General features: G+C 34.6%; 1 protein-coding gene across 1 annotated transcript; it reads left to right on the plus strand.

Moving 5' to 3' along the window:
• Window positions 1-7,381: 7,381 nt before the first annotated feature.
• Window positions 7,382-8,227, plus strand: LOC116201491 (kiwellin-like). Its single transcript, XM_031532741.1, has one exon. It carries the CDS (start codon window positions 7,390-7,392, stop codon window positions 7,834-7,836), a length of 447 nt encoding a protein of 148 aa, XP_031388601.1. The 5' UTR covers window positions 7,382-7,389; the 3' UTR covers window positions 7,837-8,227.
• Window positions 8,228-17,595: the final 9,368 nt, after the last annotated feature.

A 17,595-nucleotide genomic window follows, 5' to 3' on the forward strand; every position in this document is an offset into this window, starting at 1 on the left:
TGATTTGAGGTAGGGAATATTTTTAATTAAATCCACATATGGCGTGGGTTACTATAAATTTTGACAGACAATTTAGGGGTGTAATCAAGCTGAGTCGACCTCGAGTATCAAAAAGCACGAGTCGGCTAGGGGAAGAAAATGTTAAGCTCCAATTCGAGCTCGAGCTCAATCGAGCTTTATTATGATAGACATGTGCTCGGTGGCGGAAAACTAGATGGACTAGGTTTTGGCCCCACTTCAGATTTGGGACCATGTACGGATATTTAAAAACGGGGAAAAAGAAGGTATATATGGGCCGACTCACTGGGAAAATGGGCCTAAGAGCCCAGTTGTCAAGTGTAGTGGCCCAATTGTGCCTCGCACAACAGATGATTCAAATCATCACGTGAGAGTATAACTATTAATAGTAAGTTGACAATTTGGAACGGACCAAAACCAACAAATATCTATAATTTGACATTGTTACAGATGTGACAGTGCATCACGTCACTAAAGATGATATAAAATAAAATAAAAAGTCCAATAAAAATACAAAAAATAATAAAAAAGGTAAAAATTTAGAAAAATAATAAAAAAATTATTTTTACAATTTTAAAAACTTTTAAAAATAAATTTAAACATTTAATTTTAGTTATTTTTAATTTTAAATTAAAAATTATTTTTAAAATAATTTAAAAATTATTTTTAAAAACTTTTAAAAATAATAAAAAAATTATTTTTAAAATTTTAAAAATTATTGTGCAACTCATTGAATGACCATGTACATATTTGGTTTATTTAAAGTTCATATGCCAATAAAAGTCAAGTCCTTGGTGAATTGTATGCTTAAACGTACAAGTACATTAGTTAAGGAGTGCGGCGGGGTACCAAACGTGTTGTTCTTACTTTTTTTTTTCTTGAAAAATGCGGTACTATTTCTTTACACATAATCACTCCTTGGTAGAAAATTTAAAAGATATGGTTTGAATTAGTTTTGACAATTGGAAACGTGAATTTTATTCAACATATATGAATAATTTATTTTAATTTGATGGCAAAATTTTAAATTAATGTCTCATGAATGTTAAACTTATTATGAAGTTAATAATTATTAATTTCATGCAATTTTGAAATTTATCATGCTATCAAGACTTGCACAGAGCAGTTTCCATCACAACTATATGAAGTCGATGACATAAAGGCACAAGGCATAGTATAATTCGACGAAAAAAGAATTGTGCAGCTCATTGAATGACCAAGTACATGTTCGGTTTATTTAAAGTTCATACGCCAGAAAAAGTTAAGTCATTGGTGAATTGTATGCTTAAATGTACAAGTACATTAGTTAAGGAGTGTGGCATGAGGTACCAAATGTGTTGTTCTTACTGTTTCTTTTTTTTTTCCCCTGAAAAATATGGTGCTATTTCTTTACTCATAATCACTCCTTGGTAGAAAATTTTAAAAAATATGTATTGAATTACTTTTAACAATTGGAAACGTGAATTTTATCCGACATATATGAATAATTTATTTTAATTTGATGGCCAATTTTTAAATTAGTGTCTCCTGAATGTTTAATTTATTATGAAATTAATAATTATTAGTTTCATGCAATTTTGAAATTTATCATGTTATCAAGACGTGCACAGAGCAATTTCCATCACAACTATATGAAGTCGATGACATAAAGGCACAAGGCATAGTATAATTCGACGAAAAAAGAATTGTGCAGCTCATTGAATGACCAAGTACATGTTCGATTTATTTAAAGTTCATATGCCAGAAAAGTCAAGTCCTTGGTGAATTGTATGCTTAAATGTACAAGTACATTAGTTAAGAAGTGCGGCATGAGGTACCAAACTTGTTGTTCTTACTTTTTTTTTCCTGAAAAAATACGGTACTATTTCTTTACACATGATCACTCCTTGGTAGAAAATTTAAAAGATATGATTTGAATTAGTTTTGACAATTGGAAACGTGAATTTTATTGAACATATATGAATAATTTATTTTAATTTGATGGTGAATTTTTAAATTAATGTCTCCTAAATGTTTAACTTATTATGAAATTTATAATTACTAGTTTCATGCAATTTTGAAATTTATCATGCTATCAAGATGTGCACAAAGCAGTTTCCATCACAACTATATGAAGTCGATGATATAAAGGCACAAGGCATGGTATAATTCGACGAAAAAAGAATTGTGCAGCTCATTGAATGATCAAGTACATGTTCAGTTTATCTAAAGTTCATATGCTAGAAAAAATCAAGTCCTTGGTGAATTGTATGCTTAAATGTACAAGTACATTAGTTAAAGAGTTTGGCGGGGGTACCAAACGTATTGTTCCTACTGTTTCTTTTTTTTTTTCCCATGAAAAATGTGGTACTATTTCTTTACACATAATCACTTCTTGGTAGAAAATTTTAAAAATATGGTTTGAATTAGTTTTGACAATTCGTGAATTTTATCCGACATATATGAATAATTTATTTTAATTTCATGGCCAATTTTTAAATTAGTGTCTCTTGAATGTTTAACTTATTATGAAATTAATAATTATTAGTTTCATGCAATTTTGAAATTTATCATGATATCAAGACGTGCACAAAGCGATTTCCATCACAACTATATGAAGTTGATGACATAAAGGCACAAGGCATAATATAATTTGACGAAAAAAGAATTGTGCAACTCATTGAATGACCAAGCACATGCTCGGTTTACTTAAAGTTCATATGCCCAAAAGACTCAAGTCCTTGGTTAGTTGTATGTTTAAATGTACAAGTACATTAGTTAAGGAGTGCGGCGGGGTACCAAACGTGTTGTTCTTACTGTTTTTTTTTCCTTGAAAAATGCGGTACTATTTCTTTATACATAATCACTCCTTCGTAGAAAATTTAAAAAGTATGGTTTGAATTAGTTTTGACAATTGGAAACGTGAATTTTATCTGACATATATGAATAATTTATTTTAATTTGATGGCCAATTTTTAAATTAATGTCTCCTGAATGTTTAACTTATTATGAAATTAATAATTATTAGTTTCATGCAATTTTGCTTTGGCATTTTCTTAAACAAAGCATAAGTTGGAAATTTATTAGCCAAAGCTATACACACCTTCCATAACTTAATACCGAATGAAGGCAAAAGTTGTACAATTTCAGCGCACAAATATATATGCTGAATTTTGAAGTTATATTTGTAAGATAATAGAGCAAAATCATATGTATATGTATGTATATATTTATATGATGATCGATTGAACAAACAATTACACACTATGCTCTTAGGTGTCTGACTTCATTACATTACATATATATTAAAGTAAAATACGCTTCACTCCCTGAGGTTTTGCCTAATAACACTCCAACCTAATTTTCATCAAAATAGACACTCCACCCTGTTCTTAATAGTAAAATTGAAAATTCACTCCATTGTCCATGTTGACCTAATTTTTTTAAAAAAAATTGTTCCTTAATCTTTAGCTTATTTTTCAAGTTTTTCCTAATTCATATTATTTTTTAATATTATTTCAAGGTGATACAGTTAGTCCACGTTCGAGTAATATTATTTAAGATATTAATAAATCTGTTGATATGCAATTTTTTTGTGGATGAAAAAAGATTGAAAATAAGAAAATACATTAAAAAGAAAAATAATGCTTGTAACTACTTTGTTCGAGATCATCAATGATCATTAAGGTCTTCGAATACCTGTGGTGGAGTACTTGCCATTAGTGAGGCTCTACTTGTAACATTGACATCTTAAATTAGGACCAGTAAAATCTCAATATTGGGCCAATATTAATCTTGAAAATAGTCGTTCGTAACTTCATGGGAGTATTGGTGGTATTTACTGCGAAACATGAGTATTCGATATGTGCATGATCTCTTAGAGTCAAATGTAATGATTCTAAATATCGATCTCGAGGAGTGAATATTTGGTCATCGGATACCCTTGCTTTATTTTTATGATGAATGAACACGTTTGCTTTAGACCATTGAGAGTTCTAATGGTTGTTAACAAGTTATTCTCTTCTCTTTTTTATTTCAAAATATATTTTTTTATTTTTATAAATATTACACATCAATAAGTTTATTGAAAATTCAAATAGTATAACCAAATTGAATAAACCGTATGGTGTTGACGATCAAAATTATTCAAAAGAACTAAGATAGGACAAAAGTGAAAAGAAAATAAAGGTCAAGGGTCAAAAGAAGCTTATCTTATTAGTCAACAAGGTCAATGGGGGTGAAGTGTCTATTTTGGTTAGTAATGGAGTGGAATGTTATCGTGCAAAACCTCAAGGGAGATGAGTGTAGTTTACCTTATATATTAAATGCATGCACATCAGAGACATGTGTACTACATTTTATTCTATTATATTATTAACTTGGGTCGAGTATTACATTTTTTTTTGTTGGTGGTAGGAGGTTAGAGTATTAGGTTGTGTATGGTTTTAGAGTTGAGTTGAGTTGAGTAGAGTTTTGTTTTTTTTTACTTGTCAAGCCACACTATATATTTCCTGTACGTAGTAATTTTACCAGCCAACCCACAAAATAAAAAAAATGTAATACTCGACCCAAATTAATAGTATAATAGAATAAAAATGTAGTACATATGTATTTGTTGTGTATGCATTTAATATATAAGGTAAAATACACTCCCTTTCCTTGAAGTTTTGCGCAATTACACTCCACCCTATTATTAACCAAGATAGACATTTCACCCCATTGACCTTGTTGACTTAATAAGATAAACCTTTTTTGACCCTTGACCTTTATTTTCTTTTCACTTTCATCCTATCTTTGTTCTTTTGAATTATTTTGATCTTCAACACCACACGGTTTATTCAATTTGGTTATATTGTTTGAATTTTCGATAAACTTATTGATGTGTAATATTTATAAAAATAAAAAATATATTTTGAAATAAAAAAGAGAAGAGAACAACTTGTTAACAACCATTAGAACTCTCAATTGTCTAAAGCAAACGTGTTCATTCATCATAAAAATAAAGCAAGGGTGTCCGATGACCAAACATCCACTCCTCGAGATCGATATTTAGAATCATTCATTTGACACTGAGAGATCATGCACATATCGAATGCTCATGTTTCGCAGTAAATATCACCAATACTCCCATGAAGTTACGAACGACTATTTTCGCGGTTAACATTGGCCTAATATTCAGATTTTAGAGTCCTAATTTAAGATGTCGATGTTACAAGTAGAGCCTCACTGGTGGAAAATACTCTAACACAGGTAATCGAAGACCTTAGTGATCATTGATGATCTCGAACAGAGTAGCTACAATCATTATTTTTCTTCTTTTTAATGTATTTTCTTATTTTCAGACTTTTTTCATCCATAAAAAAATTGCATATCAACATATTTATTGATGATTTAAATAATATGACCCGAAAGTGGACTAACTGTATCACCTTGAAACAATATTAAAAAATAATATGAATCAGAACAAACTTGAAAAATAAGCTAAAGATTAAGGAACAAAGGATTTTTTTTCAATTAGATTAACATGGACAACAGGGTGAATTATCAATTTTACTATTAAGAACTGGGTAGAGTGTCTATTTTGATTAAAATTGGGTTGGAGTGTCATTAGGCAAAATCTCGCGGGAGTGTAACGTAATGAAGTCAAACACCTAAGAGCTGGATGTGTAATTGTTTGTTCAATGGATCATAATATAAATATATACATACATATACATATGATTTTGTTCTATTATCGTACGAATATAACTTCAAAATTCAGCATATATATTTGTGTGCTGAAATTCAGCATATATATAACTTCATTCGGTATTAAGTTATGGAAGGTATGTATAGGTTTAGCTAATAAATTTCCAACTTATGCTTTGTTCAAGAAAATGCCAAAGAAAAATTGCATGAAAATCATAATTATTAAATTCAAAATAAGTTAAATATTCAGGAGACATTACTTTAAAAAGTGGCCATCCAATTAAAATGAATTATTCATATATGTCAGATAAAATTCACGTTTCCAATTGTCAAAACTAATTCAAACCATATTTTTTAAATTTTCTACCAAAGAGTGATTATGTGTAAAGAAATAGTATAGTATTATTCAGAAAAAAAAAGAAACAGTAATAACAGCACATATGGCACCTCTCGTCGCACTCCTTAACTAATGTACTTGTACATTTAAGCAAACAATTCACCAAGGACTTGACTTTTTCTGGCATATGAACTTTAAATAAACCGAACATGTGCTTGGTCATTCAATGAGCTGCACAATTCTTTTTTCGTCGAATTATACCATGCCCTGTGTCTTTATGTAATCGACTTCATATAGTTGTGATGGAAACTATTGTGTGCACGTCTTGATAGCATGATAAGGAAAAATAAATCTTGATTATGGTAAAATGTTGTTAGGTAGCCAGCGTGAGAATCTATATATCTATAATTTATTATCATAACTAATATAAATTTACTGAACTCAACATATTATTTCTTAAATTTTCATAATTTTATTGTTATCATTTTTATAAATCTCAATAAATTGATTTTGATGCTAAAGGTTCGTCTCGAACCACTATCATAATAATGGTTATTCCAAGTGGAATACTGGAGTTTGCTATGATAATAATTCTAAATAATTGATGCTATAAGTTCATCTCATACCACTGTTAACATTTGAAATTATCCCAAATTTAATTACCGAAACTTGCTCGATAATCATTCCTAATGAATTAGTTCATATTTTATATAAATAATATGTATAAATACTGCTAAATGAGAAACTAAAAATATTTATATATGTTACACAAATAAAAACATGTTGCTCAATTTCTCCTGTCCTTTTCATCTATTGTTTATTTTAACATCCTAATTTTACTAAATAAGGGAAACAATTCTCACATATATCTAATAGTTGACTTTGTTCACTGATTTTATATAGAAAATCCTTCCGTAATACTTATTAAAAGTCTACTTTCAAGAAAATTTTCTATCTATTTATTTATACACATAAATATTTTTTCATTTATAATAGTAAGTTAAAATTGAACATAAAAATTTATAGATGAAATACTTTGAATACTAAATAAAATAAACGGTACTTAGAAATATACTATTATTTGAATAATAAATTACATAATTTTTATATTTTTATAAGAAGTAATATTTATTTAAGAAGATGCAAAATTGTATATCAAATTAGATTACTTTCACGTGCAAAACACATAATTATTTGATTAGTAATACTTAAATATACTCCACAATTTCTATTATCCGCCTGATTACATATCGATTAGGCATATTTTAATTGGTCCATTGCGCCGCTATGCGATAAAACACACTATATAAACCCCAGGAGAGCCTCATTTCTCCTTACAGTTATTAAGCAACGGTCAGCCACTAACGATGGAGCGAGTTGTAGCCCGAACAATGGCCTCACTTTCGTTCTTGCTAGCCCTCGCCTCCCTTCCCCTGCCCTCAGTTGCCATCTCGTCGTGCAACGGCCCATGCACAACGCTGAATGATTGTGACGGACAGCTCATATGCATCAGCGGCAAGTGCACTGACGACTCCGATGTCGGGACCCACATTTGCAAGAAATCTTCCCCGTCCCCAACCCAGTCTAGCGGGTCCTGCAGCCCCTCCGGCACCCTGTACTGCAAGGGCAAGTCCTACCCTAAGTACCGCTGCTCACCACCGGTCACGCCCTCGACCCGAGCCACCCTGACCGAGAACGATTTTAGCCAGGGAGGGGATGGTGGGGGCCCCTCGGAGTGCGATAATAAGTACCACTCTAACTCCGAGCATGTTGTTGCTCTGTCAACCGGCTGGTATGCAGGGGGGTCACGCTGAGGGCGGATGGTCAAGATAACTTCCACGAAGACCGGGCGCAGCGTGGCCGCTAAGGTGGTCGATGAGTGTGACTCCATGAACGGGTGTGACTCGGAGCACGCAGGTCAGCCTCCATGTCGGAACAACATAGTTGATGCCTCAAGCTCCGTGTGGCACGCGCTGGGGCTCGATATCAATGTGGGAGAAGAGAATATAACCTGGTCCATGGCTTAGGCCTGTGCCATCTGCCATGCATCATTTCTTCCATGAGAGCCCGCCGCGATTCTCGGAGCTACTATCACTACATGCAGGGATAACCCCCCCTGTTGAATAAATGTGTATACATGCATAGGACATATTTGTTGTGTTGTGTATGTGTATGTGATCTACCAATCCACGATATGCAAGGCGTTTAAAAGTAATAAAATCGTATGAAAGTCTAATATATAAGTTGAACGTTCTATGGTACGAATAATTTTTTGGTACAATCACTAATCTAAACTTTGGATTGCAATCATTAATAAATAGATGGATAATTATATAAATGGTCGTCCGATGGTCCAAAAAGTTACTATAGTATACAATGATTGCATCACAGAATTGAACTATATCCATAAATAATAGCTTGATTATATAGGTCTAGCTATAAAAGGCTTGTCCACATTGCCATTGATGTTGAATTTGTCATAGCAGATAGATATCTCACATATATGATCGCATATTGGTAAAACATGTGATATTTGTTAGGCGTGCGAGTACAGACAACAGAGTGTCGTTGACATATAGATAATTTAACTGCCCATTCGGTTAATTAAATCTCATGAGGGCCTATGGGGCCATCGATAAGGCCCAACCGACTTCCACATTCATCCTCTTCATTATTTGCCTCTATAATGAAGCTTTCAAGGTAAACTCAAGACAGTCTCTCTCTTTATTACTTCCCCACACCCGCCTCTAGCTTGAGCGTTGGAGAGGGCTCTTGGGCACCAACCCAAAAGCCTTTATTGCAGGTCTTGGAGTGGCAGCCGGATTCCAAGGAGGACCCGAGAGTTCTTCATGATGGGGAGAAGACTCTCAAAGGACTTTTTTCCTGCATCAGTCGTTTTGTAGTACAGATGATAAGATTAAAGATTATCTCAAATGTAAGATTTGGACAGATCGGAGGAGGCATTCTCATTTGTATACCCTGTCAAGGCGGCCAAAAGATCCGGCCACCAAAATGGTTTGTTGAGCTTAATATGTGCCTTCTTCTTGTTGAGAATTGGTGTATGCGCTAAAGGCAATTTGTCATCAATTCTGTAGTGTAACATGTATTTCATTATAATACGAGACATTTTGTTATTGTGTGGGTTGCACTAAATATTAATTTTACACAATAAAGTCCTTAGAATAGTAGGTTCAATAGACATCAAGTGTGACTTGATTATGAGACCCTATAATTACTGAACACTATTTCTAAATGTCCCTAGTCAAAGTATTATCATTAATTAGGACGACGATAATGCGGTTAGACTAGTGTGAGCGTTAATTGATGACCAAGTCTCACAAGTCATGGATGTGGAGACATCGAGTTACACTGCATGTATACATTAGGAGCAATGTATACTGGACTGAACTGCCATGAGACTGTTACATGGATCGTTACGTGACTGTCATTAGCAGATCTCATGGTGACTATGGTGTAGTGGTCCTTTGACTTAAGGTCACCATGGATTCCTACATGTAATGTCGTATACTTTGATATCGTCAAACGCCACCGTACCAGGATGGTTATAAAGACAGTTATTGGGTATATGTCACTGAGCATAAAAAGGAATGTGAGTGACTAAGATAGAATTTGTCCTTCCTACATAACATGTGTTATATCTCACAACCGCTTGGTGGGTAGAGTCTAAAAGTGTATGCATACCCAAATGAGTCGATATAGGGATATCGAACTCATTTGTTCTAATGACTTACCCAGTAAACCAAGAAAGAGAGATTGAGCTATACGAGGATGTCATCGACCATGCGTTGAGATATAGAGAACAAATGGATTATACTACACAGTAACATAGGTCATAAGGTTTGTTAAGAAATTGACTTTCCGATTACTTGAGTAACAGTGATACATTGCTAGATGTCGCTCACTGTTTGTAATATTGAAATAGAGATTTCAATATTACTGTCAACGTAATCGAAAACCTACGGGGTCACACACGACGACTAAATCGACGAGATATTTTGAAATAATAAAGTCATTTAATAGAGATTATATGATTTATGGTGCGACCGATTAATCGGATATTTAATGAGATTAAATTTGTCGATTAATTAAACCCGATTTATTAGATTTAATGGTGTGCTAAGTGATTATTTTTTATGGAGCCACTTGGAGCCAATTTTGTGAACACACATGGGCCAATGGTTTAATGAGACTTAGCCATACACATGGCTCATGGAGACCTTATTTTCCTCATTCCCACATCGGCCAAGTAACGATATTACGCCCCCTCAAATACTTATATAAAAAATGGCTTCACGTGTATAAGTGTATGTGATATACATATGCATATACATATACATACATATATGTGTACGCGCATGAAGTGTATATTGGAAATTCAAGTTGAATTGTTCAACTTGAATTAATCCTACTAGTCTAATAATTCTGGATGTCGCACCGGTGTTTCTTTCGAGCGTTGGCCGCTAGCACCGCCGATCTCAAGAATTCGTCGACCGCTAGTATCATCGATCTCGAAGACTCATCGATGAAGTCGGTGTAGATACTTGTAGATGTGTCACACTTGGGACACTCAGTCGATGATTTGAAAAATTTCAGTTACGCATGAAGTGTATATTGGAAATTCAAGTTGAATTGTTCAACTTGAATTAATCCTACTAGTCTAATAATTCTGGATGTCGCACCGGTGTTTCTTTCGAGCGTTGGCCGCTAGCACCGCCGATCTCAAGAATTCGTCGACCGCTAGCATCGTCGATCTCGAAGACTCATCGATGAAGTCGGTGTGGATACTTGTAGATGTGTCACGCTTGGGACACTCAGTCGATGATTTGAAAAATTTCAGTTACGCATTATCTACTCCTATTCTTCTAATAGGTCTTGAGATTAGCTTCACTAGTTCCTTTTACACTTCCGCAGGCATGGTGAAACTAGCACTTCTAGTGGGCACTTCCAATCAATATTTAATCCATACGATTAATTAGTCTTAATCTTAACTGTATATTAATTTATTCTCTCAAAACTATAAGAAAAAATAATTAGAATGACAACGTGATCATATATATATATATATATATATATATAGGAGTTATTACCCATATATCATATGATTTCACCGAATTCTCAAATTTATAATATATTTTAAAAATTACAGAAAATATCTCATGGTTTACATTTGGTTCCAAATCTATTCCGCTGTTCTATCTTCCATCAACATTTAACGGTGTTGTTGATGTGGAACGTAAGTTGGCCCATTCTTGTCACTGTGGCCCTTTACCCGGAATAGATTTGAGAAAAAAAATTAAAACCATAGAATAGATTTGAGAAAAAATTAAAATCATGGGATAGGTTTGGAGCCTACTTACGTTTCGTTAACGGATAAATTGACGGATAGATTTGGAACCAAATGTAAACCATGAGATATTTTGGGTAATTTTTAAAGTATATAATAGATTTGAAAATTCAGTAAAACTATAGAATATATGAGATGATAAACTCATATATATATATATATATATATGTATGAAGACTTCAAATTTTGACTCAACGGAGCACTTTAATTTTCTCGCGAAACAAAAGAGAAAGGGAACCTTTTTCATGTCTGCACCATATGGTAATCGGAATACCAACTGATTTGATTAATTCAGGTATGCTTATTAAAGAGTAAAATTCTCCCAATCATAAAACTTTTCCATCGGTCATACTCTAACTTGAGATTTTAATGGATTTATTGTGCGAAGAGTGCATTATGACATGTGGCCGCTTGCCTAGTGGGGGCGGCCTCTCTGTTGTGGGTATATGGGAAACCCAACTCTACGAACTCGAGGAAAGGCTACGCAACAGTAGTAAGGCGCGTGTTGGTCGAAGTTGTTTGTGGTGCTAGCAGGGAATGCAAGTGAATGAATCCCATCGCCTAACGAGTGATATGTGCTTACGCCCCTTTAGAGAGAGGCGCTATAACACGCTTGTTTAATAGTTAAAAAGGTTATGGGCCTAAGAAGCTATTGCTTGCTGTCTTGCTAGCTACTTCGCGAGCCTTCACTGCCCCGATCTATAATTTCCCTTCTTTCGTCCATCCATGAGGAAAAGAGGTGCTACACCACCTGAACCAACCCAAATTAGTAAAATAGGAGCTTTCCTTCTCTTTAAAATTCTATAGAAATGTAGGAAAAGGGATTTGGTATAATATCTATTATTATCCAATTGAAATCAACAAATTTTATATTTGAAACTTCTAATGCTTTTCTTTTTCCCCCAAAGTTTAATTATGATTACTATGGACCTTCCATTAAAAACAACGGTATACTAAGAATTTTTAACTTTTAGTTGGATTGTCAAATAAAATATGGGGGCAAAATCAAATCGATACATATTTCAGGAGGGGCAACTCTATTTGTTATGAGGTAAAATTTCAAAATCCTTAGCTTTCATTTGGTTTTCGAATTCCACAATGATCCAACTCAACTTCATTTTGTGCAATGATTGTAAGTGTTGACAAATATATTGATGTGTGATAATATACATATTGTAATTAGGCAATTTCACATGTGTACATATACAAATATATTCATATTAACTCCATTCTAATTTTCATCAGATAAACTTATTATTATTCATCAAATTAATTTAGCAATTAAATTAATCGAGAAAAGAACTTGCTGATATGAATGAGCGTATTAAAAAGAATTGCTAGAAGTCTCGATAGAATTAAGAGTTTTGGAACCCGTACATAATCTATATATCTATATTAAGAGATCTGTAGGGGGCGCTGGGGAGCTAGATGCGCTACTCGATCTGGAGGCGCTGAGGGAGATAGAGGCCTGCTGAGGTTGACCGCATGCACAGGGGAGCGTTGCTGGCACGATCAACGGAGGCGGAGCTGCGCTGTGATCGCTGCAGGAAGCTGCGCAGGGGCACGAGCGCGGAGTTAGCTGCAATGTGGGGCACAAGCGGCTGCAGTGTGGGGCACGGGTGGGTGAGTGGGAGAAAGAGATCAGAGGATATATCGGTGTAGAGAGAGAGAGAAGCAGATTGAGGAGAAGAAAAGAAAAAGAAGAAGGAAGGTAGTTGGTCAAACGGTCAAAAGGTCAACTCAGTCATTTTCTTTAATTTACAGATGGAATTCCGTTGAAATATCCCGTCGGAAGATTTCCAACAGAATACCCGTTGAAAATCCGTCGAAAAAGATTTCGATGGAATTTTTCCGACGGGGCTATTCTATCGTCATTTTCCATCGGAAAATGTGGACTTTCTAGTAGTGTAATATCAGTTCTATATATGGCAATAAGAGGCTTCATGAATTAATATTTGAGTCATTTGCATTTGGTTTTCGAGTTAGATAAGTGATCCAACTCAACTTGATTTTATGCAATAATTGTAAGTGTTGATAAATATATTAATGTGTGAGAATATATATATATGTATATAGATGTGAAAGTAAATGAGAAATTTATTATTAAAAAGTTGATTTTAAAAGTAATTAGGAAAAGTATGAGTTAAAAAATATTATTAAATGGAAGTGTTAATATGGTTAAGAAAAAATATGAGTGAGAAAGTATTATTAAATGAAAGAAAAAGACAAAATAGTAATGATTATATTGTTAAATTTGAAGAAGAATATAGTTGCGTTGAATAGAGTTGAATTATTATTCAAAAACCAAACAAAGTGAGTTGTTTCAAAACTCTTAATTCTATCGAGACTTGTAGAAATTCTTTTTAATACACTCATTCATATCAATAAGTTCCTTTCTCGATTTTTTTGTCTTTTGTCTGAGCCGCACATATTTGATTATGCTAAAATTTCGAAAAAATGACACTAGTGGTCCTAAAAGTTTGTATTTTTTGACATTGAGTCCTAAAAATTTCACTTTGGAAGATCAAGTCATAAAATGTTTGGAAAAGTGTCAGTGGTGGTCCTATCCATCACTGACCTTCATGGACCTGCTAGCATGGAGTTAACAGCGCTAAGTGTGTACAAGTGGCCGTTAAGTTGGTGACGTGGCACAGCGAGAGTGGTCACGAGTGGATTCAAGACCCGATTTGAAATTTCAACCCGACCGACTTGAAATTTCAGCTCGCCTAACTTGAACCTTCAATACTGAATTATGTACAAGACTGAACTGTGTACATGAGAAAGACTGAACTCTGTACGGGAGGGAAAAATAGGAGAAAGCAACGAAGAAGGCAGGGAAGCAAGCGTAGGTTATGATTCAGGTATCGGGAGAACAAGCAGAAGAGAAGAGGAGAGAAGGTAGCATTGAAGAAGCTACTGTCCTTTTACAGAGTATAGGAGAGGAGGAGAGGAAGTGAGGTTACGAGTGAGTAAAGGAGAGGAGGAGAGGGGATGAGGTTGCAGGCGTGTATTAATAGACCCGACCCGAAGAAGAAAAAGAGGGAAGCTCAGGTAGCAGGATCCACATTGCTCCCGACCTGAAGAAGAAGAAGAGGAAAGCTCAGTATTGATCATTTACTGGGTTTCATGTTGAAGGTTGTAGTAGGTACTGTTAATTTACTGCTGAATTGTTTGGGCAAATCATATTTTAATGAAAGATTGTTAATATTATGATGCTTATTCTGTTACATTGGTCTTGTAGAATGGATGACTTTCACAACTTGAACTATCATGGCGGGTCCTTTAAGGAATAAGGAAGGGAACTATTGTACAGTGAGGGTGAGATATTGCGTTGGGATATTGACGCAAACAAAGTGTTTGTTACTCATATGGTGAAAGAATTGAAAAAGATGGGGTATAAATGCAATGTAGAGGTGGTCTTGTGTAGGGTCCATGGCAAGGGGTTAAAAGAAGGATTATTTGAACTGTACAAGGACAATTATGTTATTCAACTCATAGGGCAGTTGTTGGAGTATAAATATTGCCAACTGTATGTCAAGCACATAATCGACCCTTAAGTGTTTCAGCAACCTAAGGCGACTATTGAGGGAGGTGCTGAGGAGACTGCTGTTGTAAATCCAGCTACAGAAGAAAGTGAAGAAAACAGTAGTGGGAGTGAGAGTGATTTTGCTTATGGGGATGTACTTGTAGATCTAAGTGAAGAAGATGATCCTGAGCTCCAAGACATTAAATCCCAAGTTCAAATTGCAAAAAAGAAAAGAGCTAAAATGTTAAAGAGTTTGAGACTACGGAAGGATGTACAAACTATTATAAGGGAAGTAAGAGAAGATAAGCAGGAAAACAAGGGCAAAAAGAAAGAGGGTGCTATTGGTACTGGTGATGCAGCTTATGAAGGATACATAATTGATTATCTATCTTCTAATGAGGCATGCAGCATTAGCTCTGGTGAATTAAGTTTAGAGTTTGGGGATGATAAAGAGACATTGAGAGAAAAGCAACTCAGAAGTTACTTCAAAAAGTCAAGTACATTCCCTCAATATGAACCGACTTGTGAGTGGCCTAGTTTTACTGTAGGTCAACTATTTGAAGATGGAAACTAGTTTAAGGATGCAATTTGTTTGGCTTCTGTGAAGATCTAAGGAAACCTATACTTCAAAAAAAATTGTAAAAAGTATATAAGAGAGAGGTGTACAGAGAGGAACCGTTCTTCAAAGATAGTTGCTAAATTCATGAAGAATCTTGGTGCTTACCAGGTAAGGAAAATCTTTGACAATCACACATGCAATATAACTTACAACAATAGTAGCGTGAATAGCCAATGGTTGGCTAGACATTACATGGGCACAATCAGGTCACTTCCATCCATTAAATTAAATGAATTCAAAAAGCTAGTGAAGGAGCAGTTAGGTGTTGAGGTATCTAGATCCCAGTGTATTAGGGCAAAGGAAAAGGTCTATACTTTGTTGGTTGGTGATAGTAAAGCAGAGTATGCATTGATGTGGTTTCATTCTGATGAGTTGAAGAGAGCAAATAGGGATTTCTCTGTCTGTATGATGGTTCAAAGGCCAATACCAACTGAGCCACCTATTTTTGATAGATTTTATGTGTGCTTTGATGCTTTGAAGACAGGATTTGTAAAGGGGTGTAGGCAAATAATTGGTGTTGATGTTTGTTTCTTGAAGACAGTGGTTAAGGGTCAACTGCTAACTGACATTGGTAGGGATGGGAACAATCAAATATTTCTCATTGCTTGGGTCGTAGTTCAAGTTGAGAGTAGAGATACATGGTTATGGTTTTTGAGTCTGCGTAAGGAGGACTTAAACATAACTGATGGCTTAGATTGGTCAATCATATCTGATCAACAAAAAGTGATGTAAATAATATACATACAGATTAATTATTCCCTTCATGTTATTTTCAAAAAGTGTTAATTTTTGTTTTTTTTACATAGGGATTGGTACAAACAGTAGCTGAGTTATGCCCTCATATAGAGCATAAAATGTGTGCAAGGCACATCTATGCTAATTAGGGTGGAAGTCACAAGGGGCCAAAGATATAGAGGCAATTCTAGAACATTGCCAAATCAACCACTGAAGCCGATTTTAAGGAAAATATGGAATTACTCCGTAAAATGTCACCCCAAGCATATGAGGACTTGCTAGAAAGATCAAGATCCAAGTACTGGTGTAAGACTTTTTTTAATCCCATGGTTAAATGTTACATTATTGATAATAATCCGTGTGAAGCCTTTAATGGGAGAATACTTGAAGTAAGATGTAAATCCATTTATTTGATGTTAGAGGACATTAGGAAGTTGGTGATAGAAAGGATCCCCACTTAGAGAGCAAACCGTGAGAAGTGGACGAATGATTTTGGTCCTATGATTGAAAAAAAAATTGCAAGAATATATGAAATTGAGTAGGTATTGTCATGTTACTTGGAATAGTGAAAATGGTTATGAGATCGAGACTTGGGACACCAAGTATGTGGTTGACATCAAGAATAAATCATGTGACTGTAGAGCATGGCAGCTTTCTGGAATTCCTTGTTATCATGTTGTCTGTGCCTTGTTAGATAAGGGTTTAGACTCAAGTGATTGTGTTAATAGCTTTTACAAGAAGGAGATGTTTTTACAAGCTTATGGGAAGGTGATGGAGCCTGTGAGGGACCCCAAGTTTTGGGAGAGAACTAACATGCATGAACCACTTATATCTCCAAAGTTAAAGAAGAAGAAAGGTAGACCAAAGAAATTGAGAAGAAAGACAGTGTTGGAGACTACCGTTGGAAAAGATGGGGTTGAATAAATGTCATGTAAAGGTACAACAAATACGTGCAGTCTATGTAGGCAACCTGGTCATAATAAGAGGAGGTGTAATCTAAAAGGCGAAGATAACACTGAACCGGTAAGTTCACTTGAACTTTAACGGATGATGGATTTCATTATTTGTCTGTGTGAACTAAATTTGCATTTTGGTTAGCAGGCTGTATGTGGATCTGCAGGCCCTCTTCCTATAGTGCAACAAATGCCAACCCAACAAAATACAAAGGTATGTTCAACAATGATATGTATGGTATTACATACTAGATATCCAATATACGATTCATTATATCATTTTATTTGTCACTTTAAACATCCATGATAATTAGGGGCAAAAAAGGCCTGAGGATCTTGGAGATGGAGGAAGTAGGAAAAAATCTAGCTCATAGA

This window comes from Punica granatum, chromosome 3 (genome assembly GCF_007655135.1).
Source record: "Punica granatum isolate Tunisia-2019 chromosome 3, ASM765513v2, whole genome shotgun sequence".
In the NCBI taxonomy this organism is placed as follows: domain Eukaryota; kingdom Viridiplantae; phylum Streptophyta; class Magnoliopsida; order Myrtales; family Lythraceae; genus Punica; species Punica granatum.